Here is a 22,088-nt window from a genome sequence, read left to right as displayed (position 1 = left end):
TTTTTTTTTTTTTAATCATGCTCAGAGTACTTGATATAACATTAATGTGATATTAATATTATATTAAAATTGTCTAATTTTTAATAACTGTATTAAATCTAAGGATAATATATTCCGTAATAACCATATTTACATCGTTATAAAGATTATTTCGTTCATTGCGTGTTCGAAATTTTCACAGCGGTAATAAAGTTTGCAGAACATAAATTAATAATCACTGGAAACTTAAAAGAAAGAAGAAAAAAAAAAAAAGATTCAGATACACCATTAACACCTTTGTAAAAATGAATTATAGATTTCTCTCTATATAAAGAGGGATGGTAATTTTATCCTTTATGTCGGGAAATGTTAGTGTTATATTTTCATTTATGAGTGGACATTTGTTCTATCAGCAAATGACTCATACAAAATGATTACATCATCGCATTGGACAAGGAGGGCTGTAGATCAGTGGTATTTAACTGAAAAAAAAAAAAGTAGGAGTGACGCGTTCTGTTAATCGAACGGCAATCTGGCAACTACCCTCTTCAGGACGTGTTAGAAATTCGTAAATTTACGAAAACTACATACTTTCATCTCGTTTTCTTTAACTCTGTAGAACATAATGTGAAAACTGTACATTTAATAAGTACTGTCACGAGTGAATACCAATATTTGAAATTGTAGTATTTCGTTCAGTAACTTCAGGGATACAACTAAATTCTTGTATATCTAAATGAATCATTTCCATTGTTCTAAGCATTATTATTAGTTCAGTCGTTTCCTTCACGGACCTATTTGGTGATTTTTTTTTCCCCCTTCTGGTGTGATATGGCAAAACCGTACAAATAGCTTACATTCTCTAAATTATGTTGTCCTAGATTCTTAACGTTTAAAATGGAACATGTGTATAATACATTCTTCGGGGAGACCCATTGAACATTTACTTGAAGTATTTGGGTAGCAGTTTGAATTCAAAATAGCGAATTTGTGTATATGGGAAATATGGGAACCACATTATACCGAATCAGATTTTCTGATTGTCTACATCAAAGAATGTAACGGATTCGAGTGTCGTAGGTTAGAGAATTTTCGTAGTGATTACGCATATTCAAGGAAGATAGTTTGTGGGTAGAAGACATACCGGTATTAAATGTAGAATTGAGTTCACTGCTGCCAAATTGAACTGTATATGAATTAAGGCTGCCTGCTTTGAATCTACTACTTCTTGTGTATTATTTTGATGTTTGAATACTGTAGTAGCTGGCTTAAAATGCAAGAGAATCATGCTTTTTTTTCCCTTTGCTTTGTTCGTTTGTGAATGATTAACTATCGACGGGTATTGTAATTATCTCCGCAAAATTTCATCAGCAAATAATGACGTGAAAGGGCACCTTGCAAACCAGACCGATGGCGCATTAAATAGGTGGGTTTGGCTGTGATTTGAAAAGTAAAACGTGCTTAGCTTTGTGCCCTGAGATTGGTCACAATATTCGCCACAGTGGCGTGTTGACGTAGCATTTCTCGAATTAACATAAGGTAAACAGTGCCGTATACTATTTCTAATCTCGGGGGAAACCACGACACTCGCAAGTATGTGACCATGAAAATGGCCTTGGAATTGATATCATCTACTGCAGAGAGCAGGGGAGAAAATAAACTTTTTCTCCCTCTCTCTCTCTTCCATTGCTTGGACAAGTCAGTGTTTTCTTTCCAGGATTTCTAGTATGTTCGCCAGATCGTAAAATGGACTTCGTATGTTTTTCGTATTTTCCCTCCTTCGCCAAGAGGCCGTGAGGAAATTAGCTGTCTTTGTTTGCACAATTGTTAGTGGTTACTGTCGGGGCAGGTAAGATACGTCGACTTTTGTGAAAAGTTACTCTATTCACATCCGAAGATTCTGGGTATAGGGCTATGATTGTTTTTACTTTTATGGATTATGAAATCTGTTTTCATTAGACACAAAAACATGAGTTTATCGAAAATAAAACACTACTGTTAATAATGGATACAAATTCAAAGGGAAAATATCAGAAATGGAAGCAACTGAAAATAATTCCATATGCAGTTCCAGAATATGCTTTGTTTGCAACATCGCCGGCTACGATCCCTTAGCGCCTTCCCAAATAGCAGAGACAAGCGAACACGGCCTAGTTCCTTTAGGAGCCGCTGTGGCGCTAGTTACGTGCACCAATATCTTCTCTGTGTAGCAGGCAAATGAAACGGCTAGCTATAACAGGAAAAGAATTCTTAAGCCCCCCCCCCCATATAGTATCACAAAACTAAACTGTTTTTAAAATTTAATACAATTAGTATCCATTAATTAAGAATAAAAAATAATACAAACACACCGACAAGAAATCCTTTACAAATTACAAACGGGGCACTTTGCCAGATAATGGCTTGGCATTTAGAAATTTTGTATGTTCAAAATATCCTGTTTCAACATCTGCTATGTTCTTCAGCAACACTGGAACTATTACATCGCAATTTTTTACACTTAATTTGAATGAATGATTGTCCGAAAAGAGACACTAAAGTGTTGCAGAAAGGAAACAATATAGGCGGAAAGTTTCCGAAATTCGGGTATTCACAAACCGATGGGCCTTTTCAACAACGTGAATCACCCACACTAGTTCTTTTGTAGGATAGCACATTACGTTTCTACTGTCTTGTTTTTAGATATCAAATTCATAAGCGTGGAATTATATTTGTTCTGACTGATAAGTTTGTGACATGAGGCACAATCTATACTTTGAATAATTTTCCGATCTACAAAACTTCGTAAGAAAACAGTAGACGCTAATTTCACTGTTCCTGATAAAATGTCTGAAAACCATAAATGGGTACATTAAAGAATTATACAAATTGTGACAATAGTAGTGAACAATAGGCTAAAATGTTATGAATTGACTAATTTCTTAAAAATGTTATGAGTTGACTAATTTCTTAGTGTGTATATAGTGTGTACAGTCTGAATTGTTAAGGATTGGATTTCATTTGCGTTATGATTTAACTGAATTTCACTTTTAGTTTACACTTTAATGAATGTGTCTATTTTTCTCCTAGTGCAAAATGGTTATTTTTTTTCCCTGGCATTATCGTATTAGTAGGTTTCATATGGTAGATTGACAGAAATACATAAATATATTTCTACAAAACTGGATCTTTGTATATTATCTGTTTTATAAGATGTAAATAGGAGTCTACTAATATATTACTACGATATTTCACAAAAGCAAATAAAATCATTTTATTTAGATAAATATTACGGAAATTTGGGATTACCACTGGCACACCAAATACTGGGATAGTATCTGAAATAAAGGCTCTGGGTTCTTCTTCTATTCCATTAGCAAGGGCATCAATCTTGGGAAGCTTTGGAGGCCGGGCCCCCCGAAGTTGAAATTGGCTCCCCTAATTGGGGGCGGGGAGAGGAATGCTAAGTTGAAGTAGGTTCTCCAGTTTCTACAGTACATGGTAATTCGTTTTCCTGTTCTACTAAAGCATATCTGCCATAGGGCTCCCCCAAAGTTACACAGAAATCGGCACTCGCCCATAAGCTAAAGGTTTTAGATCTATTTTTTCTTTAGAAAAGAACCAATCTACGCATAGATCCCATTACTACTCAGAAACATAAATAAATAAAATTAATTACACAAGCAAAAAAACAACACTTACTAGGATCAATATGAAGACCAGTCAACAATTCTGTAACTGGTATGGGGATATATGCTTCAGAATCAGGAAAGTGGCTAGGAATGTGTATTTTCCTTAGAAATATTAGTAGAATTTGCGGTGGAAGACAGAGATAGTAATCAAGTTTTTAAAATTCGATTTATTGTGCACAATGCCTCTGCTAACCTACATATCATTGCTCCCAAACAAAATGATACACAACAATATACCATAGTTAAAACAATAAAAGAATACTTTTTGTGCTGTTAATTTCAGTACATAAAGATACTGCAAGTATTATGCAACTATAGTGCCTACATACACCACGTGACTTTTTTTTTAGCAAGGAGAAAAATTACGTAAAACACAACACTCTGGGTTCCCATATGTCTCGGATTTTAAGGGACAGTCCCTTATTTTATGATTTTGTCCCGCATCCCAGGGAGCTTCGATACGGGGCAGCAAAAGTCCCATATTTTGCCCAAATGACAAATTTACCTCAGACAACGACTTTAAAGCCCGCAATTTTTATTGAGTCGTCATGAGCCTGGTCAGTAAATGGCAAATGCTATTTCAGAAAAGCTCAGACTTGCCAAATTTATTTAAAGTCGTCCCCTTTTGCCTAAGGATCCCACCGTCAAATTCATTTGTGAAAAGAGTTTTCTCACATATGAATTTGAAATTGACTGACACAGAAATATGTGTTTCTGCCCAGTTTATGACAGCTGAGTTTTTCGACAGCCTAAAGAAAAATCCAAACTTCAAAAATTTTATCAGTACAGTTAAGTCAAGCGTAAAGTAGGATTTTTGAAATAGTTTAGATTACGTAAATTCAATGTTTTAAAAGTAAGATTTACCTATTTTTTCTTAGCTAGCTCTTTGTGTTAGTTCATACTTTTGTATTCCTTTCAGTCTAAAATGATTACTTTTTTATTTGATGCCTGGTTCATTTTCTACCGCTAGATTATGTTTATTAAAACCCTTCCTGTTAATACTCATAGAAACTAGTCAACCCATCCCTTATTTAGACTATTTTTATTTGGCAATCCTGACCACACTACACTTGTCTAAATCCACTCAGACTTATGTGACAGACAACCTGTCCTTCTGTTTAGTGCACGTTAGTAGCGCCACAACGGCCGAAAGGTCAACTATCCCCTGTACGCTAAATCTCATGTTACGAGAGAGATATGGTAAGGCGCTAAGAGATCGTAGCCGGCGATGGTTTGCAATGCCAGCATAGTTTTACATCGCTTCATAATCCGCTGTTATTACCACCCCGATTCCTTGTTAGTGTTTGTAATGTGTGATCAAAGAAGAGACTCCTAAGGTGAAATCACATCAGCAGAAATTTAAATTGTGTTCAGAAAGCTGTATATAGGATATTAGTACATTAAGTAAGATTTCTCCCCGTAGCTTGTAGCGATAAATAAATTCTTACCGATGTGACTTCCCTCAAGAGCCGCCATTCGGTGGCTTGTTAGATATATTGGATGCCCGCCTCCTAAGCAAGCTCTGGATTTTTTGTCATTACAGTTCGTGTGGTCAATATAATTTATAGTATATGTTTTAAGGTATCTAATTGAAAACTCATGAATAACTTTCTTGGGCTTTATGCAGAGGCGTTTTGATGTATGATTAGCGTCATACTAAAGGCCTGATTACTGCAGGAAACATGTTAGTCGAACTCCTTAATATGGCACTAATCACGTGTCAGCTGCATAAGGTCCCTTCTTTCTGCTAGGCATAGGTTGTGCAGGAAAAGCCTCCGTGCTCCTCCTCGAGTTAAGAAAAAACACTTGCTATTGCGAATATACCAAAATATTGTCTCAGTGCATTTAGATTTTGCCCCTTTCCCTGGGCAAAAGTTTCTCTAAGAAAGCCTTAGTGAACATTTGATATACTTTTACCGGCGTCTCTAGACAAAACTTCTTTTTCCAATCCTGTAGTCAGACCAAACACACGTTCACAATATAGTAGAATTTGTCTTATGCAACGGTTCCAATGATTTCCAAACTATTCCCTGACAATAGCTGGAAGAAAAAATCGAAACAATCTATTGTACTTGCAGGTGCAACTAGAGAACAAATTAAATGTAGGCGTTGGATTTATAAATATAACTGTGGCACTTTGCCTTTTAAAGTGCGTAGTAAATAATAATCGCAAAAAAATCGTAATGAAATCAGTTAGCAATGATATAGCTAATTAGTGAAATTTTAACGTGGGAGAGAGCTGTGTTCGTAGAAAAATACTGCATACAGTATTTTCTCTTTTACTTTTCTGTTAGGCTATCATGACCCCGACAGCTGTAAATTGGTACCAGACGCCCTCTTCTACTCGAAAGTGTCCTCTTTGTCGTTTCCTAAAAATTATCCGGATGGGTTTGTGATATATATATATATAAATGAAGAATAAACACAACTGTTTTCCACTTCAAGATTCGTAATATGTATAACATACATGTAAAAAGTAGTTCATGTTAATATTGTCACATCTAATTTCCGAGGAAATATAACACAGTAAGCTGGCGTAGAGTAACCAGATTTTGAAAAATAAAGAAATAAAATAAGAAAGCCAAGACATTTGACAAACTGGCATAATTTAATAATTCACCTAGGTGTAGTCGTCATGTCGTTATTTGTGCAAGTGAGCAAGAAGTAAACTTCAGAATTATCTACCCAGGGAAGGAATTCAATATCGAAACTTTGAATTTATTCCGGAGCCATCTATTCGAAAAATATGAAACAAAATTTTACAAAATTTTGGAATCTTTCCAAAGCTGTGGAGTTCAAGAACATGTAAAAACTATACTACATAACTGCGAGCCAAAAACTGGACTTTTTATATTTTAAAAAAATAATAAATTAAAAGACATTTTGTATCCTGATTGCATTTTTCTCATTGTACCGGATGACTCTTTTCTTCTTCTTTTTAAGTTCAATTAAAATGGGACGTTTGGCAACTATAAGCTAGCGCAAAGGAATATTTAACATAATCAGTATTGTAAAAATTCAGTTTTATAAATTAAATTCTCTCACCGTGATATTAAGAGATTCTTTTTTTTTCTTGTGAAATCTGAATTATTCTATTTCATCTTCTTTCCTTCTTTCTTTCTCAGGTCTGTCATATAACTTTAGCATATCCCAAAGGCTGTAGGAACATTTTTCGAACGTTTTTGAATATAATCCGGAAATCATTACTAGGATTCCTACTATTTCCTACTGGATGTTTGTTAGTGCTAGTTGCCAGGAGATAAATTAACAGCGGTCGTAACTTAAAACATGACGTTATGTAGAGATTTGCTTTTAAACAATGTACGAGGGAAAGTCAAAATGTAAAAGGACGAGAAAAAGGTACATTTATTCTAATGATAGAAAACTGAAACGTACATTATTTTTCTACATAATCTCCTTGCACTTCAACGCACTTTTCCCAACATTTCACAAGTTTATTGATTCCGTTGGGGAAAAAAAAAAGTTTTTTGGTTTCACCTGTAACCAATTTTCCACCGCATCAATGACTGGCTGATGGTTGATGATGGGTGTTTCCAAAAGCATGCTCGCAGCCTTACTTTCCGATTCCTGATGATGTACTCAAGTTTCATCTATAGTAATGATCTGCTGTAAAATTCCATCTCTCGCGACGATAACAGGCCAGATGTTTACGAGAGAGATGTCCAATCTTTGTGCCTTATGCTTCCCGATAAACAGCTGTCACCATACTGCGCTTGCATTCGACGAATAATTTCGCAGGTTTAACACCTTCCGCAAACAAAAAGCGAAGCACTGACCTAATTTCCTCCTTGCTGCAGATCGACAATAGAGTTGCCATGTTTAACCCTTAAAGATTCCGGCTTTTTAAAAGTAAATTATAGACTTTCAGTCAAGCGGCTACAGCATCATCCCTATTTATCGTAGGAATATGGTTCATACCTCGTTTTTTTTTTTTTTTTTCCACAGTAGAGCAATGTTTCAAATGGTACCATTCACATCTCCCTATCATGTCCCTGAGGCAGGAAATGTTGAGAGAAATCGGGATTTTTTTTTCTGAAATATATATATATATATATATATATATATATATATATATATATATATATATATATATATATATATATATATTTGCAAATTTTGAGCACGTCCGACCCCCTCCCCCTGTTAACGCAGAAATCTGAAATAAACTGAAAAATAGGAGGTGTACTAAACGTGTGTACAAAATTCCAAGCTTCTATTTTAAATAGTAAGGGCGGGAAAAATATTTATCAATAATCCCCACAATGCCCTAGATTACCGCAAAAGACCCTGATCTCAGGTTTAAAAAAATCCCTTGTTAACGCACGGATCTTGAAAAAATCTGATAAATAGTAGTCGGTGGAGTGAATGTTTGTGCAAAATTTCAATCTTCTAGGTGCGAAAGTAAGCCTCCCATAAAATAATATATGCCTCACCATTTTCCCCCCAGGATCTAGGTAAAAATTTCCTGAGACGTCCCTATTTACCCTAGAATCATGGTTCGCTTTTTTTTTTTTTTTTTTTTTTTTTTTTTTTTTTTTTGAGAATAGAACTACCTTTAAAACGGAACCATTTACATGTCTCTATCATGTATCTGAGGCGGGAAAATCGCGAAAAAGGGATTTTTTTGGTTAAAATATCCCTTTTTAAAAACTTTTTGTCTCCCTGGAACCCCCTGTGTTAACACAGAAACCTGAAAAAATCTGATAAATACTACTCGGTGGACTGAATGTTTGTGCAAAATTTCAGTGTTCTATGTGCAAAAGTAAGCCCGCCAAAAAATAATGAAAATAGGCCTAACAAAAAATATTTTTTAAAAAGTTACGTCACTTCCTATGTCTCGACGCAGGAAGGCGTGAAACTATACGTGACGTGTTCTACAATGCCTCTAGACTTGAAAAAACAAACAAAAAATGATAAAAAAAACGAAGTGAAAAGCTTTATTGGTTCTTTTTAATCGAATGATGAAGAGACTGCTTTAGTACCTAAAAATAGGTACTAGAACTCCAGAAGATTAACTGTCTGCTACACTCCGACTAACGTAGGACTAACTAAGAGTGACACGTTACATAGAAGTGTTGCAGGCGACACTAATTCAGCGCTGGATACTAGTAGTGTTATCAAACCCTAGTGCGAGAAATTGCAGAATTTCTTTTACTATTTGCTTTCCCCACGTATAATGTGCAATTTACCACGTACAGTACGTAACGTGGGCACACACAGCATTTGTGTAAAGTTCTGATCAATAAATTTAGTGTCCTATGGATTTAGATTTTTCTATCATCCTGCAGAAAGAGCAGACACCACATACTTTCTAATCCATCAAAGATTTAAGGCACAAACTCGTAAATTTTTGTCTCTTTTATTCCCCTTTCCCCCCCCCCCCGCCAGAACAAATAATGCCTATGGAAGTCATTTGCAACGGGAACCGTTTCACTAAGCTCTCTCTCGATCTCTGTTTTATCGCTCGCAAATGACGAAATTACGTGACAAGGTAATGCAACACTATTCTGTTCCTCTCCCCCCATGTGCGATAAAAGAAAATACCATACTGTATATCGGTTTGTACTATGCAATTTTCTTTTGTGGGTGACTGTACAGACATTTTACTTTTGCATAACTGTCACATGAGCAAATTTAAATGTCACCTTTTCAACTTCTGAGGATATGATAAGCTAAGAGTCTAAGGTTAATGTTTAAGAACACGCATCCGTGTTAGGTAAAGGAATAGACTATAATATTAGTTTTTTGTTCTTATTAAGTGTACGTAATTTCTTCTCGAGGTTAGTAACTGAAAATAGATTCAACTTCATTTGCAGTATTTCCATAGTTGCATAATTCGCATAGTTCAGCGTATTATTCAGTATTCTACGTGTTGGGATGTACTGGGACCAGTAGTTTTTTTTTTTTTTTTCCTCATAAAATAGAAATGTTTCTTCTACGTTACAGCAAAGTTAAACTACCGCTAATTTTAGAGTTTTTCTGTAACATCAAAATAAATAAAAATATTCGAAAAGCAGAAACGTAGTGAATTAGACAATACGATTTTACATGTGATATCTTTACCACAATTAACCTATCTGCTTTTGGTATGCCGCTATTTACAGAACCTGCAATAAATTGCTAAATCTATCTACAGTTGCAAATCGAAAGCAGATAGATGAGTTGTGAGAACGGTATCACATGCAAAATCGTATTGTCTAGTTCACTACGTTTCTGCTTTTTTTTTTTTTTTTTTTTTTTTTTTTCGAATAATTTTGTTTTGAAGATATTACAGAAATACTCTAAAGTTAGCGGTAGTTTAATTTTTCTGTAGTGAAGATTCTTAAGAAGTATGGCAATCCTGTGTGTTTCTCCTGTAACTCCCAATATTTTCTTATTTTTCTAATCATCGAAAAGTTGTGAAGCTATTTATTACAATCAATTAAACGTCCCTAATTTAAGTAGATCTTATCACTACATTTGCAATATGAACAACCGTGTACTGCCTTATGCTTCAAATTAGCATTTAATAGAAGTTTTCTTCTAAACAGTATAATTTTTTCTTTCTTCGAAAATTTCCAGATCCAAATTTAATGGGCAATAATTCAGAAACCGAAGGTTTACACGTCATAATGTTTCATGTGCATACTATACTTACTATGGTCTACCACAGTACAAAGTTTAGTTAGGACTGGATGAGTTCTATCCCGTTCAATATATATATATATAATATATAATTTACTGAATACTGTTTTTTATATTTACTAGAAGAAACGCAAAATGAAAAATTCTTGTAATTTTCTTTGATTAAAATTAATATTCAGCAATTTTTAGGGAAAATAAAACACTAGAAGAAATTAATAAAGCAGATATGGAACTAAAAACATATTTATTTTTTGGTTTATTTTAAACATATGTTTCTGTAGAAAATGAGGTATGTATATTGTCTTTTGTCAAAGATACCTTAAGTTACACTGGTAATTCCCTATTCACAGTACCGGTATGTGTTTATAAAACGTTGTTGCGGCTGTTATACGCTCCATCAAAATAGATACAGTATTAAATAGGAAAATAATGAAAATGATAAAATGAGTTAGGTATACGTTTTTGGAGACGGTTTCTATCATATGTAATATTTTAGCTATTGTCTGCTTGTGTATAAACATTGAGAAGCGTTGTGATTTCAAGCTCTTCTACTTGATACATACAATATGTCTGGAATAACCTTATTAAATTAGTATAATCGTAAACATGTAAAATGGAACTAAAACGTAACGAATGGTCAATGTGGCGTTTTGTTCAGTTTAGAAATTACGACACAGTTGGAATGTGATTGAAAATTCAGTATGATTTACAGGAATTATATGCAAAGTAATTTAGCAAAGAATTTATAGGTGATTTTGCTATTTGATGCTTATTAATTCTTTTGCAGGGAAAGTGGACCCCATGCCGCACCCGTCATCTCTCAACATGGGATATCTGGTCACACCATACCCTTACCCCAACGGAACTGCTGGACCCATCCCCGTCTCAATGGTAAGTTGAACGGAATCTAATAAATATATGTAACATATACGGGACGAAGAGGTGTTAAACGGGGTTTCGTGACGAGGTCATGATTTTCGAAGTTAAGACAATTGAATAGAAGTTAGTTGTGAGAGAGTTTTACCCCGCATTTTTTTTTTAATAATAAAATAAAAAAGTTTACTTTGTGAAGCAAGATTTTATATTTCGTATCTTATTGGCGTTTTGTCGTGAACTTGCGGTGCGCGTGAAGAAATGGTAATATAATTCCTTGTGTGTGCATGTAGTAATATGTTCATGATAATTTCAATCTGCTGGCGTGGGGGAATGTAAATGTACGTTCGATTTATTTGGGTTTTCCTTCCGTGTGTTTTGATTTTTATGTCTTGGATTCTTCGATAAAAGGAGGAGGAATGGATAAAATCTCACACGCACTGTCATGTATTTCATCTATTTGCTAAATAACTCTACTCAGCAAACACACGAAACTATTTGTAAGGTGAAATATTGATTTGATAACGTAACATACACATTGAAATAAAGTGTTCAACACTAGATTTTTTTTAAAATGATTATTTCGTAAAGCTTGATATCGCCGTAATGACGAGCATCATAGAAGTCAAATATTTTCGTTCAGATAACACTGTTCAACAAATTTTGATCGAAAGTATGTAAATTCTTTGAAATTGCGATTTTTACATTCATTTAAGCATAATATGAAAGGAAATGATAATAGAAGAATTTTCTTAGCTCAGGTTGTATATATATATATATATATATATATATATATATATATATATATATATATATATATATATATATATATATATATATATATATATATATATAAAGCCCTTGTACAACAGTAGCTGTATATATACAAATGTATTAATATTTATAGAACATTTAAGCAAAATCCTTGTAAAAATCTACATTTCACTTTTTTTAAATCTATTTCACTGTGATGTGATAAGCTGGGGAGTTAAGAAGTACCCTAACCTATAGCTTTCTATACCCTTGTACTTCCTTTTTCAAAATTGCGCAAATACCAGTTTCACAGCGATACAGAAAATAAAGTAACCGTGGTCAAGTTAAACATTTACAATTCCGTAATAAAAATCAGTATTAACATCAAAACATGAAAAATATGTACAAATACTTTTTTTGTGCAAGAACTACACTGCAATGTAGACAAAAGTTTCAAGTGATCCCTTGTACAGGATTGTTTATTTTATTTTGAGCGTCTTCGCTTGGGTCGCCTTTTGTAGGTTACATCTGGAGCATCCCTTGCAATAGTCCAACAGTAGTCGGCCAATATGTTAGAACTCCACTTTCCCTCATATCTCTTCTCCATGGCTGCAATATCTTGATGGAAACGCTCACCATGTTCATCACTTACTGCTCCACAATCTTCGGGAAAGAAGTCTAGATGTGAATGAAGAAAGTGGAGTTTCAGAGACATATTGCAACCAAGATTTTCGTAGCACAATAACAACTTTGCTACCAGTTTGTAATTTGTTGTTCGGTGTCTTCCCAAGACTGTGAACAAACACTCTTCAAGCTTTCCCACTCAGCTTTCCCCTCACCTTGGAGAATTTCGTCGAACTTGTGATCTTTGAATAGTTGCCTAATCTGTGGCCCTATGAAAACACCCTCTTTAACTTTGGCATCACTTAATCGAGGGAATTGTCCTCTTAGGTACTTATAGGCCTCATCCTCTTGGTTCATGCTCTTAACAAAACTTTTCCTAAGACCTAATTTAATATGTAGAGGGGGAAGCAAAATTCGGTTACGATCTACCAGTGGTTCATGCTGCACATTTTTCACTCCTGGCTGAAGAGTTTCTCTGGTACTCTAATCACTTTTGCGGTAATGAAATCCACGATCTCTACTGTCCCATTCACCTATAAAGCAACAATACTTTGTATACCCTAACTGCATACCTAGCAACAGTGCTATTACTTTGAGGTCACCACAAATGAGCCACAGAAAATCGTAATATTTAATGGCTTGAAGTAAACGTTTCAAGTTTTCATAAGATTCCTTCATATGAACTGCGTAACCTACAGGAATTGAAGGAAGTTCATTTCCAATATGTAAAAGCACTGCTTTTAAACTCACCCTGGACAAATCTATAAAGAGCCTCCACTCCGTAGGTTCGTAATTAATTTTAAGTGCCCTCATGAGACCATTTACATCTGTACATGCCACAAGTGTGTCTTCCATAGTAAAAAAATGAAGTGAACATCTTCTCCCTATTCCGATACACTGAAATATTTACTTTTTCCTGCAATAAATTCCATTGCTTTAAGCGTGATGCTAAAATTTCGGCTTTGCTTTTCGAGAGGTCCAAGTCTCTGATTAGATCACTTAGTTCCTCTTGAGTAAGTCTATGTAGTTCACATGGAGGTTCTTCTACAACAAACGTAGGGTCCTTCGAAGTACTTGATTCAGGAGCTTCAACTTCTTGATCATCATCAGAAAAAAGATCGTATTCTTTAGGTGGGTCAGGAACAGGTAGTCCTTCTCCATGTGGAACAGGGCGCATTGCAGAAGGAATGTTAGGATAGATCAAGGCCCGATTCTTCTTCGTGGAATTTCCCTTGACGGAAGGAACCATACAAAAATAACAGTCTCTGATGTGGTCGCTTGGCTCCCTCCAAATCATGGGCACTGCAAAAGGCATTAAGCGCCCCTTCCCATTAATCCAATTTCTTAGATTGCTGGCACAAGTGTTACACACAATGTGGGGTGCCCAAGATTTATCTTGGTCTCCAATTTTACAACCAAAGTAATATTGATAGGCTTTTCTTATTAGTGGTGTTATAGTCTGCTTTTGTGAGGAAAATGTCACTTCCCCACACACGTAGCAGAAGCTATCCGCACTGTACACAATTTCGCGGCATTTTTGTTTATTGAAATCCTCAAAATGTCACTTGAAATAGTTCCGACAACTATTTAAAAATATACATTCGAAATACCAGTATTTTTGCGTACTTGTAGTTGTATTTTTATGTCCTGCACTACACAAACGTCACACCCAAAACGCTGATAACTGCACTAAACCTGTCTTTTCTAACAATAGCAAAACACTACTGAGATAAGGAACACAATGAAACCAAGCGTTCATATAGTTTCTCCAGTGTTGCCGGATCAGTGTAACATTTTACCCCAAACGAAGCGAATAGATTTATTTTTAAAGCGTTATTATTAGACATGCCTGTAAAACGAAAAGTAGAGCTAATATTCGAAAGTAACTTTCAAATTCGTGATCAGCACCACAAAATCAATAAGAATTAGCTGATTTTGTTCAATTTACATTTTCGTTGTTGAACAGTGTAATTGGCTGGGGTCATGTAGTTTTTATTTTTATTATTATTTCAGCGCGGTTGTAAATTCATCTTCAGTTTTAGTGGGAAGAAGTTTAAAGCTGTAGAGCAGTTATTTTTCTGGAGAATTCTGGAGGAAACTTAGTGAAGTTGCCAGGCTACTAGATTTAGTTCCGGGACTTCCTGAACGCTAATCATTAGCTTACACTCGCTTGGTGATGGAAAATGTATACTTTGGAAAAATAAATACTTCTTTCCTGTTAATCTACAAATACCAAATTCCTGTAAAATCAAATATTAAATTGTTTATTCATTATATGACAATGTGGAAGATATTAATAGAATTTGACAACTTGCTGTTTAGTTCAGTGTGATTTTATTACCAAAAAAAAAAAAAAAATGTACAAGACTGACTTCTGTTCTTATCGCTGAGGTTGTATTAAATCACAAATAGCTTTTCTATATTACTTACGATTCAGTGTATTAATTCGATAGCTAGGGTTCGTACGTTGGGCGCATAGATGTTTCCATTCTTACAGTGGCAAAGAATTTGCAACCTAGAAACATGTTTTTCGCTACTTGATTTGAGGAATAGCGGACTTGGGTAGAAGTACCAGAACTAATAGCGGTAGGAGTTGGTGTGCTGAGATTCAACAAAAGCAGTGTGTGAGGTAGTGCGAGCAATTCCCGGTGGGGACACTTGGTCGGAAGAGTGTAAGAGCTTTTTCAGGCTATACTGAGAGAAGTTTTCCCTAGGTTTTCCTCATTTACAACAGACAAATGCTAGGATGGTACTGTACCTAACATATTAGCCCCAAGCCAATTCTTTCTCCATTCTTTTCTTTCTTTCCCAATTTCCCGGGCAGTGTGGTTGGCGACGTATGTCATCCCTCATACGTGGCGGGCTTAGGTAGGTCATAGATATCAGTGATAACCAGAAATACAATTCCTAATTCTCACAAAAGCAGCGTGAATGGTAAGAGCCTCTTGAATGTAGCGCGAGGGACAGGGGCGTATTTGTGATTTTGTTCGGGGGCTTTGCTAACTTTATTCCTGGAAATGTGAAAATTCTGCAAGATATTTCATTTACTTTAAAAATAGTAAATAAAATTTCAGGGGGGATTAAGCCCGGAAGCCCCCTTAAATACGCTACTGACGAGGATGTTAGGTTCAGTTTGCGTCCGCTCGTAGACTTGACAGTATAAATTCACTGTTTCTTTATATTCAAGAAAGAAACGATCAAGTTTGCACTGATACACTAGAACATTGAAATGTAATAAACCCATACAAATAAACAAAGATAGATAGACTGAATGCATCATATATCTATGTGAATTGCGACATTTTGTGCCTCTTTTCCGTTGCAAAACGGAAGCTATCATCATGCTTTTAGCGACTGTTTTCGTGTGTGTAATTATAGTGAAGTAGTCGAGTCGTGAGTTCCGGTGCATAACGTGGGTAATGTGGCATCTTTTACAGTGTTCAGACGTAATGATTATATAGTCTGTGTTCGCTCTCTGATGTCTGCAAATTCCACATTTCATGGATGTAACTACCCATCTGATGTTAACAAGACCGAGCAAAGTTAGTTTGAAACTTATATATAAATAATCTAATTTATTCATTTTGGGACTCCCACTAGTGGATTAGAAAACATGTGTAAAATGTCTTAATTTCAAAACAAAGCATATAATCGGTTCAGATTGAGAACAACGTGATTAAATGTTTTGTCAGGACCGTCAGCATAGATATATGACCTCATCACGAAAGTACTAGTTGTATATTGTAAAATAGTACATACCGGGTGGATCAAAGGTCCGGGGCCATAGGTCAATTTCGTTATGAGAAAAAAAAAAGAAAAAAAAAATGGGAAGAGAAGAAGGCTGTTGGAAGTAGGGGGTTTCAATCTAAGATAGTTAATATTTTCTAGTCGTACCAACAGTTCGGGTTCTATACTGATAACGTGCCCTATGTTAAATGAATCGACAACGTTGCCAGTTCTCAGGCTATTTCATTAAGCTTTCATCATATCAACAATACAACATTCCCAATAATAATGATTCGAGATATCGAGTTCCCCGCATTATTTTTCGTGTCCTTGGGTTCCGTTGCGAACAGCGTGCTGAACTGGCAATGTCACCTTTTAATTTAACCCTTGGAACACCAGGGGGGGGGGACTCGGAGGCCCACAAATTATTTTTGTTATATTTTCTAACATTTCTAATTGCATAAAAAATCTGAAAAAAAAATATTGTCAAGCTTGACACCTTGATTAATAAAAAAAAAAAACGTACTTGCTTAGTTTTTAGTGTTTTGTTTTTTCTATTTACAAATAAAGTGTTATGGCCCTCAGAGCCCCTTCTCCCCCTCCTGATAGTACTAAGGGGCTATTCACCGCATACACTAACTGTTATATTCCAGTGTCTTGACTACTTACGTTACTTTCCTTTGAAACAATTTTGGTATTACAACATGCAGGTCACTCTGAGCACGGTACCAAACCAACTGCACGGTATAAAAATAGTAATATAATATGGTTGGTGTTCCATGTAACCCAAAAATACCTTGGTGTTCCTAGGGTTAACATAGGACGACTCCTAGTGTAGATCCCAAATGTCTGATGCGATTGAAAAATTTCTACCATTTTAGATTTTTTTTTTTTTTTTTATTATAATAGAAGGGAGTTAGTTATAGCTCCAGTCGTTTAAACATCAGTATATACTGAGTACTCATTTGAATGATGTGTGATCAGTGCATTCGGTCCCAGTGTCCTTTGTAGCATCCTATCGAAAGAACTACCTGGGTATGATATACTTCAGATTAATAACAGCCACACACGCGCGCAAAAAAAAAAAAAAAAAAAAAAAAAAAAACTGTTTAGTGGACTTCAGGGTATGGATTCGATGTATTTTATTACACAGAATCCAAATTTCGAAACCCTAGGACCGTGTCAGTTTTATTTTCTGGGCGTAAAACGTGTCCCCTCCCTATCCAAAGTCGCTCAAAAGTTTTCTCCCATATAACAATTGGCACGGTCAATCGTCCTGGGGTTTCGAAATTTGGATTTTGTGTAACAAAATACATCGAATCCTTACTCTTGGGTCCGCTGAACAGAACTTTTTTTTTTTTTTTTTTTTTTGTATGGCTTTAATTAACATACAAGAATGCCCAAATTTTTTAAATTATTTTTTTCTGAAAAACTAGAAATAGCTCGCTCGCTATGCAGTTACTAGTTTACACATTGTCCCAAACTCCTTGTTCTTAACTAAGCATAATGTGACTAATCTTAATCAAGTGTCGAATTTATAGTAGCAAGGTAGCTAGTATATAGTTGTAGGCAAAAGTCAATTTCAATTCCTGCTGTTGAGGAAAAAAAAATGCATTATCCAAATACTGTATACAATCTGTTGTAACTATTTGCTTTGAGTGTGCATTTCAGACGCTAAGCACTTGTAGTTTGCCAGGCTGCACCTATATTTGTCTTTAGTTTTTATACTAACGAAGCAGTTTGGCATTAAGCCTGATGTGCAGCGTTGCCAGATTTTTTTGTGAGTAGACTTAAAGGTGGCGAAGGTTTGGAAAGAAGAAAATGAAACAAAACAATTGAATGTCGAAGAGTGAAACCATCGAGCTTTCACAGCTGCTGAGAACAACTTCCTCAAACATGTAGTGTTTGTTTCGTCGTTGTCGTGCGTTTTAGAAGTTTTTCTTCAATTTTTTTTTCTTCATTGCGTGCTCATGGGGAATATGTGCGACAGATAATGTTTGTTCTGAGTGTAAGTAGGGGGCGGTTGAATCGACGGAGGAGGTAGTGTCTTTGGTGTGACAAATTACGATGTTCCTTCAGGGTTTTTCGGCCTGTGCCAGCGTCGACTTTTTTTTTCTCTCTCTCTCTCTAAATTTCCCCTCTCTCGTTCATTAGTCCGTCCGTGCACGCGAATATGTTTATTATGTATGTATGTCTGTATGTCTGGCTGGCTGGCTGGTTTCTGTATTGTCAGTGGATATAAAGAATCTAGGCACAATATAAATATTTAGGTAATGCAGAAGTTATTTGCGGTTGTGACAAATGTACTGATACTTTCGTTGTATTACTTTTATTTGATGCTTTTTTATTATTATTATTTATATATTTAGTGATTTATTTCGAGCTTGTAGGACAGAACAGAAGAATAGAAAACTACGTGCTAACTTGATGTATTGTAGAGCGGGTCTCTTTTAAAATGGGTAGCGCTAACATACTAAAATCGTAGCAAGGTTAATCAGTCGTATTAATGGAGAGTAAGGATAGCATCTTCAGTTTGACCTACCACTTAACGCTCCGTTGGCTAACGGAGATGAATTCAGATGACAGAATTGTGTAAGTGCAGCGAAACCGAGAAGACCCACGAATGAGATATTGTCCTCTACAGACCCATGCGATTGGGTGGATGGATTGGATGTTGGTGTCCCTTTCAGCACCGAGGCTATAACCCGGTGGCTCAGTAATAGAGCGCTTACCTCTGTGCTTGGGGTCCCGGCTCGATCCCCAGCCAAGTAATTTTGTGGTATGTAACATCTGTCCGTGGGTTTTCTCGGGGTACTACATTTCCTCCCGCAATTCATTCCACCAGTTTTCATCATCATTATCTTATCTTAATCATCCGTCTCCCTTACCCTAAAGGGCACAAATCGTGGGACGTTAAACTGCAAGATTTCATTTCATTTCATTTCAGTTTTCAAATTTCCGAGATTAGGACATGACAGGATGCAATACGTCAGCATAATATTTAGGCTACTGTGTCATCATCTGTGTAATTGGGTACCTCTAATAGGCCCAGTCATCGATTTTTCTCCTTCCTCAATGTTTATTACAGAGGCAGGGGCGGATCCAGGGGGGCGATCGGGGCGATCGCCCTCCCCCCAGAAGAGGAAACTTTCATACTTTATATATATGAATAAAACCCATCCCAATGTTTGGAGCCCTTAAAAGTAGCAGTATGACAATCCACCGCCCCCCCCCCCCACAGAAGGCAGTCCTGGATCCGCCCCTGTACAGAGGTACAGTCTCCGTAGCACATTTTATGGTAAAAATGCTGTTAACGACATCTCATTATTTAATAGTTCGAAGACCGTATGGCAGTAATGCATTTATACCTATTTTCTCTTAATTAAATAATGGTAATATGCATTTCAATATAACAGCATGTGTTCTGCAAGGTCTACTAAATAAATATTAAAATAAATGGTAGAGCCAAGGGCTTTACCGGAAACTGGTTTTTATTTTCCTTTTTTTTTTCTTTCTTCTTTCTTGTTTCTGTTCTGCCGTTGTTGTAGTCTTTAATTACTTTACATACTGATAACGAAATGTTATCGTATATTTGAAAGGGGGAGGAAAGTTTTGTGATTCATGAGGACTTTGGTCCACAAGAGGTTGTGATAAGAATATTTTTCTTGTTTTCACGATTCTCCTCTTTTCCCCCTTCACCCGTATCCTAGTTTTGGACTTGTTTTGTAAGGGTGAATTGAAAGCAGTAAAAGAGGGTAATATTTTGTGGATTTATAATAATAATAATAATAATAATAATAAAAAGTAAAACCATGCGTGTTTTCAGCACATGTCACAATATGCACTTCATGTTAATATAAACAACTGTTAAGGACTAGTTGCTTGACAGCTCTCTGTATAACGATAAATCGTACACATATTTCTTTGCAAGTAATAGCGCATTTGTAACGGGATTGTGGTTATTATAGATATGAGACTGAACTACGTATTTTCCTCTATTTTAAGTATCAGTTTACAGTTTTACGAGATTCCTTATTGTAGTTTTATGGCCATTATAGCCACGCTGAGTTATTTAAATGTGTTCAATGTGCATACACTACAGTTGAAAAAATTTCCATATTTGATTAATAGAAGTAATCTTATTATTTCTCGAAGTGTTACTACGTTTACTTTATTTGAATGAGAATTAGCATAAAGTGGAAACGATTAAATGTCTTTTGACCAAGTTCACTGTTATCGGTGTTTAATATAAGAGGGATGCTTCTAACATTTTGGATCTGGTTTTCGCTATTCTTAATGGTGGTAGAGTTCTTGATACTGTAATCACATTATTCTGGTGTAAGCAAAGAAATCTTTTTAATTGACTTTAGGACAATGTAATTGGATGTGATTCCATTGTTTCAAGTTATTGCAGCAATTCTGCTCTCTTTTTTAAGTGTTCACGTGTCAAAGAAATGACTTTAGCTTCGTCCATTGGATACAGAAGGCAAGCTCCATGATATGAAATGTATGAAGGATGTTGAGTACTATAGCCATCGTTTGTTTTTAGCTCATTTATTTATATGCGGAAGCATGCTTAATTTTTTTTTTCGTGTGATATTAACTGGACTTCCAGTTGTTTGATTTTTCTGATTTTTTTTTTCTTCAAATCGATTTGAATGTTTTTTGCTGTGTTATATTGTGAGATGAATAATATAGATGATCAGAAAGGTAATTTAAGTAATATTAAATTTATATAAAATGCAAATGCAGTTTGACATGGCAAGGGGTATTTAACCTTTCTACGCCCGCCAGGGATTTGAACGAAATCGGAGACTCCTACGTTGGGGGCCCTGGTGACTGACTCTCGTAATTATCACAGTCATTGTTGTTACATCGTTGGAAAGGTTATGGAACACAGATTCCAGCAAGGTAACATTTGTGTAATTCCCGCCCTATTCTTGAATAAGAAATTATATATATATATATATATATATATATATATATATATATATACACGAGGGTCATTCAGAAAGTAAAGAACGTTTTTGTATGGTTAAATGAAAATAAAAGATATCAGCACAAAACTTTGTTTACAAAGCAACATGACCTTACTCTACTTTTCTACGTAATCGCTATAGTTGTCAAAACATTTGTTATAGCGTGGGACCAGTTTTTCAATGCTGATGTCATACTCATCTGCCGCCAAAGATTTGAGCCAGACTGTCACTACTTGCTTGAGTTTATCATCGCTTGGTAACTGTTTTTCTACCAAAAATTCCTTAAGTTTCGGGAATAAGTGAAAACCACTTGGTGCCAAGTCAGGACGGTAAGCATGATGTCCAAAGATGGCCCACTTTAGACGAAGTTCCTGCTGTGTTCGTGCTGATGCATGAAGCTGGGCATTGTCATAGAGCAACAAAACTTTTGTCGACAGTATTCCACGTCTCTTGTTTTGGATGACGCGTCAAAGTCGTTGGAGAGTTTCATAATAGGCTTCTGAGTTTATTGTTGCTCCTCTTGCCATGAACTCCGTACTTAATATTTGGCGGGATTTTCGATTGGCTCTGGCATTTTGAATCGCTGCAAAAACAAATAGCGTGACCGCACAGCATTCAGACTCGGCTCAAAGTGAGGTGGAGGAAAGAGCTAACTGCCGCGCAGTCGATCACAATGGTGGGAAGTCGGTTTCGGGCGGGATACGCAATCGTTCTTTACTTTCCGAATGCCCTCGTATATATATATATATAGAATTTGGGAGATTTTTGCAGTTCTTTCAATCACCTTACGCTGACAGTGATGCTAATGTGTATTAAATGTATTACCCTGTAGTAGACT

At 35.7% G+C, this 22,088-nt stretch overlaps 1 protein-coding gene across 7 annotated transcripts in view; it reads left to right on the top strand.

Moving 5' to 3' along the window:
* LOC145693661 (protein pangolin, isoforms A/H/I/S-like) overlaps positions 1-22,088 on the top strand; it is a 524,995-nt gene that overhangs the window by 17,854 nt on the left and 485,053 nt on the right. For 6 of the 7 annotated variants that reach the window (XM_081769912.1, XM_081769904.1, XM_081769937.1 and 3 more), the window contains exon 3: positions 11,083-11,186. In XM_081769912.1, the coding sequence (XP_081626038.1) occupies positions 11,083-11,186 (104 nt within the window). Of the gene's footprint in view, positions 1-11,082; positions 11,187-14,558; positions 14,664-22,088 lie in introns of those variants that run through there. The other variant, XM_081769895.1, reaches the window with a different exon arrangement.

Source organism: Thermobia domestica, chromosome 1, assembly GCF_964235325.1.
Source record: "Thermobia domestica chromosome 1, izTheDome1.hap1.1, whole genome shotgun sequence".
NCBI lineage: Eukaryota > Metazoa > Arthropoda > Insecta > Zygentoma > Lepismatidae > Thermobia > Thermobia domestica.
The sequence above is the reverse complement of the archived record's forward strand: the minus strand, read 5'-3'. Positions and strand labels throughout refer to the sequence as shown.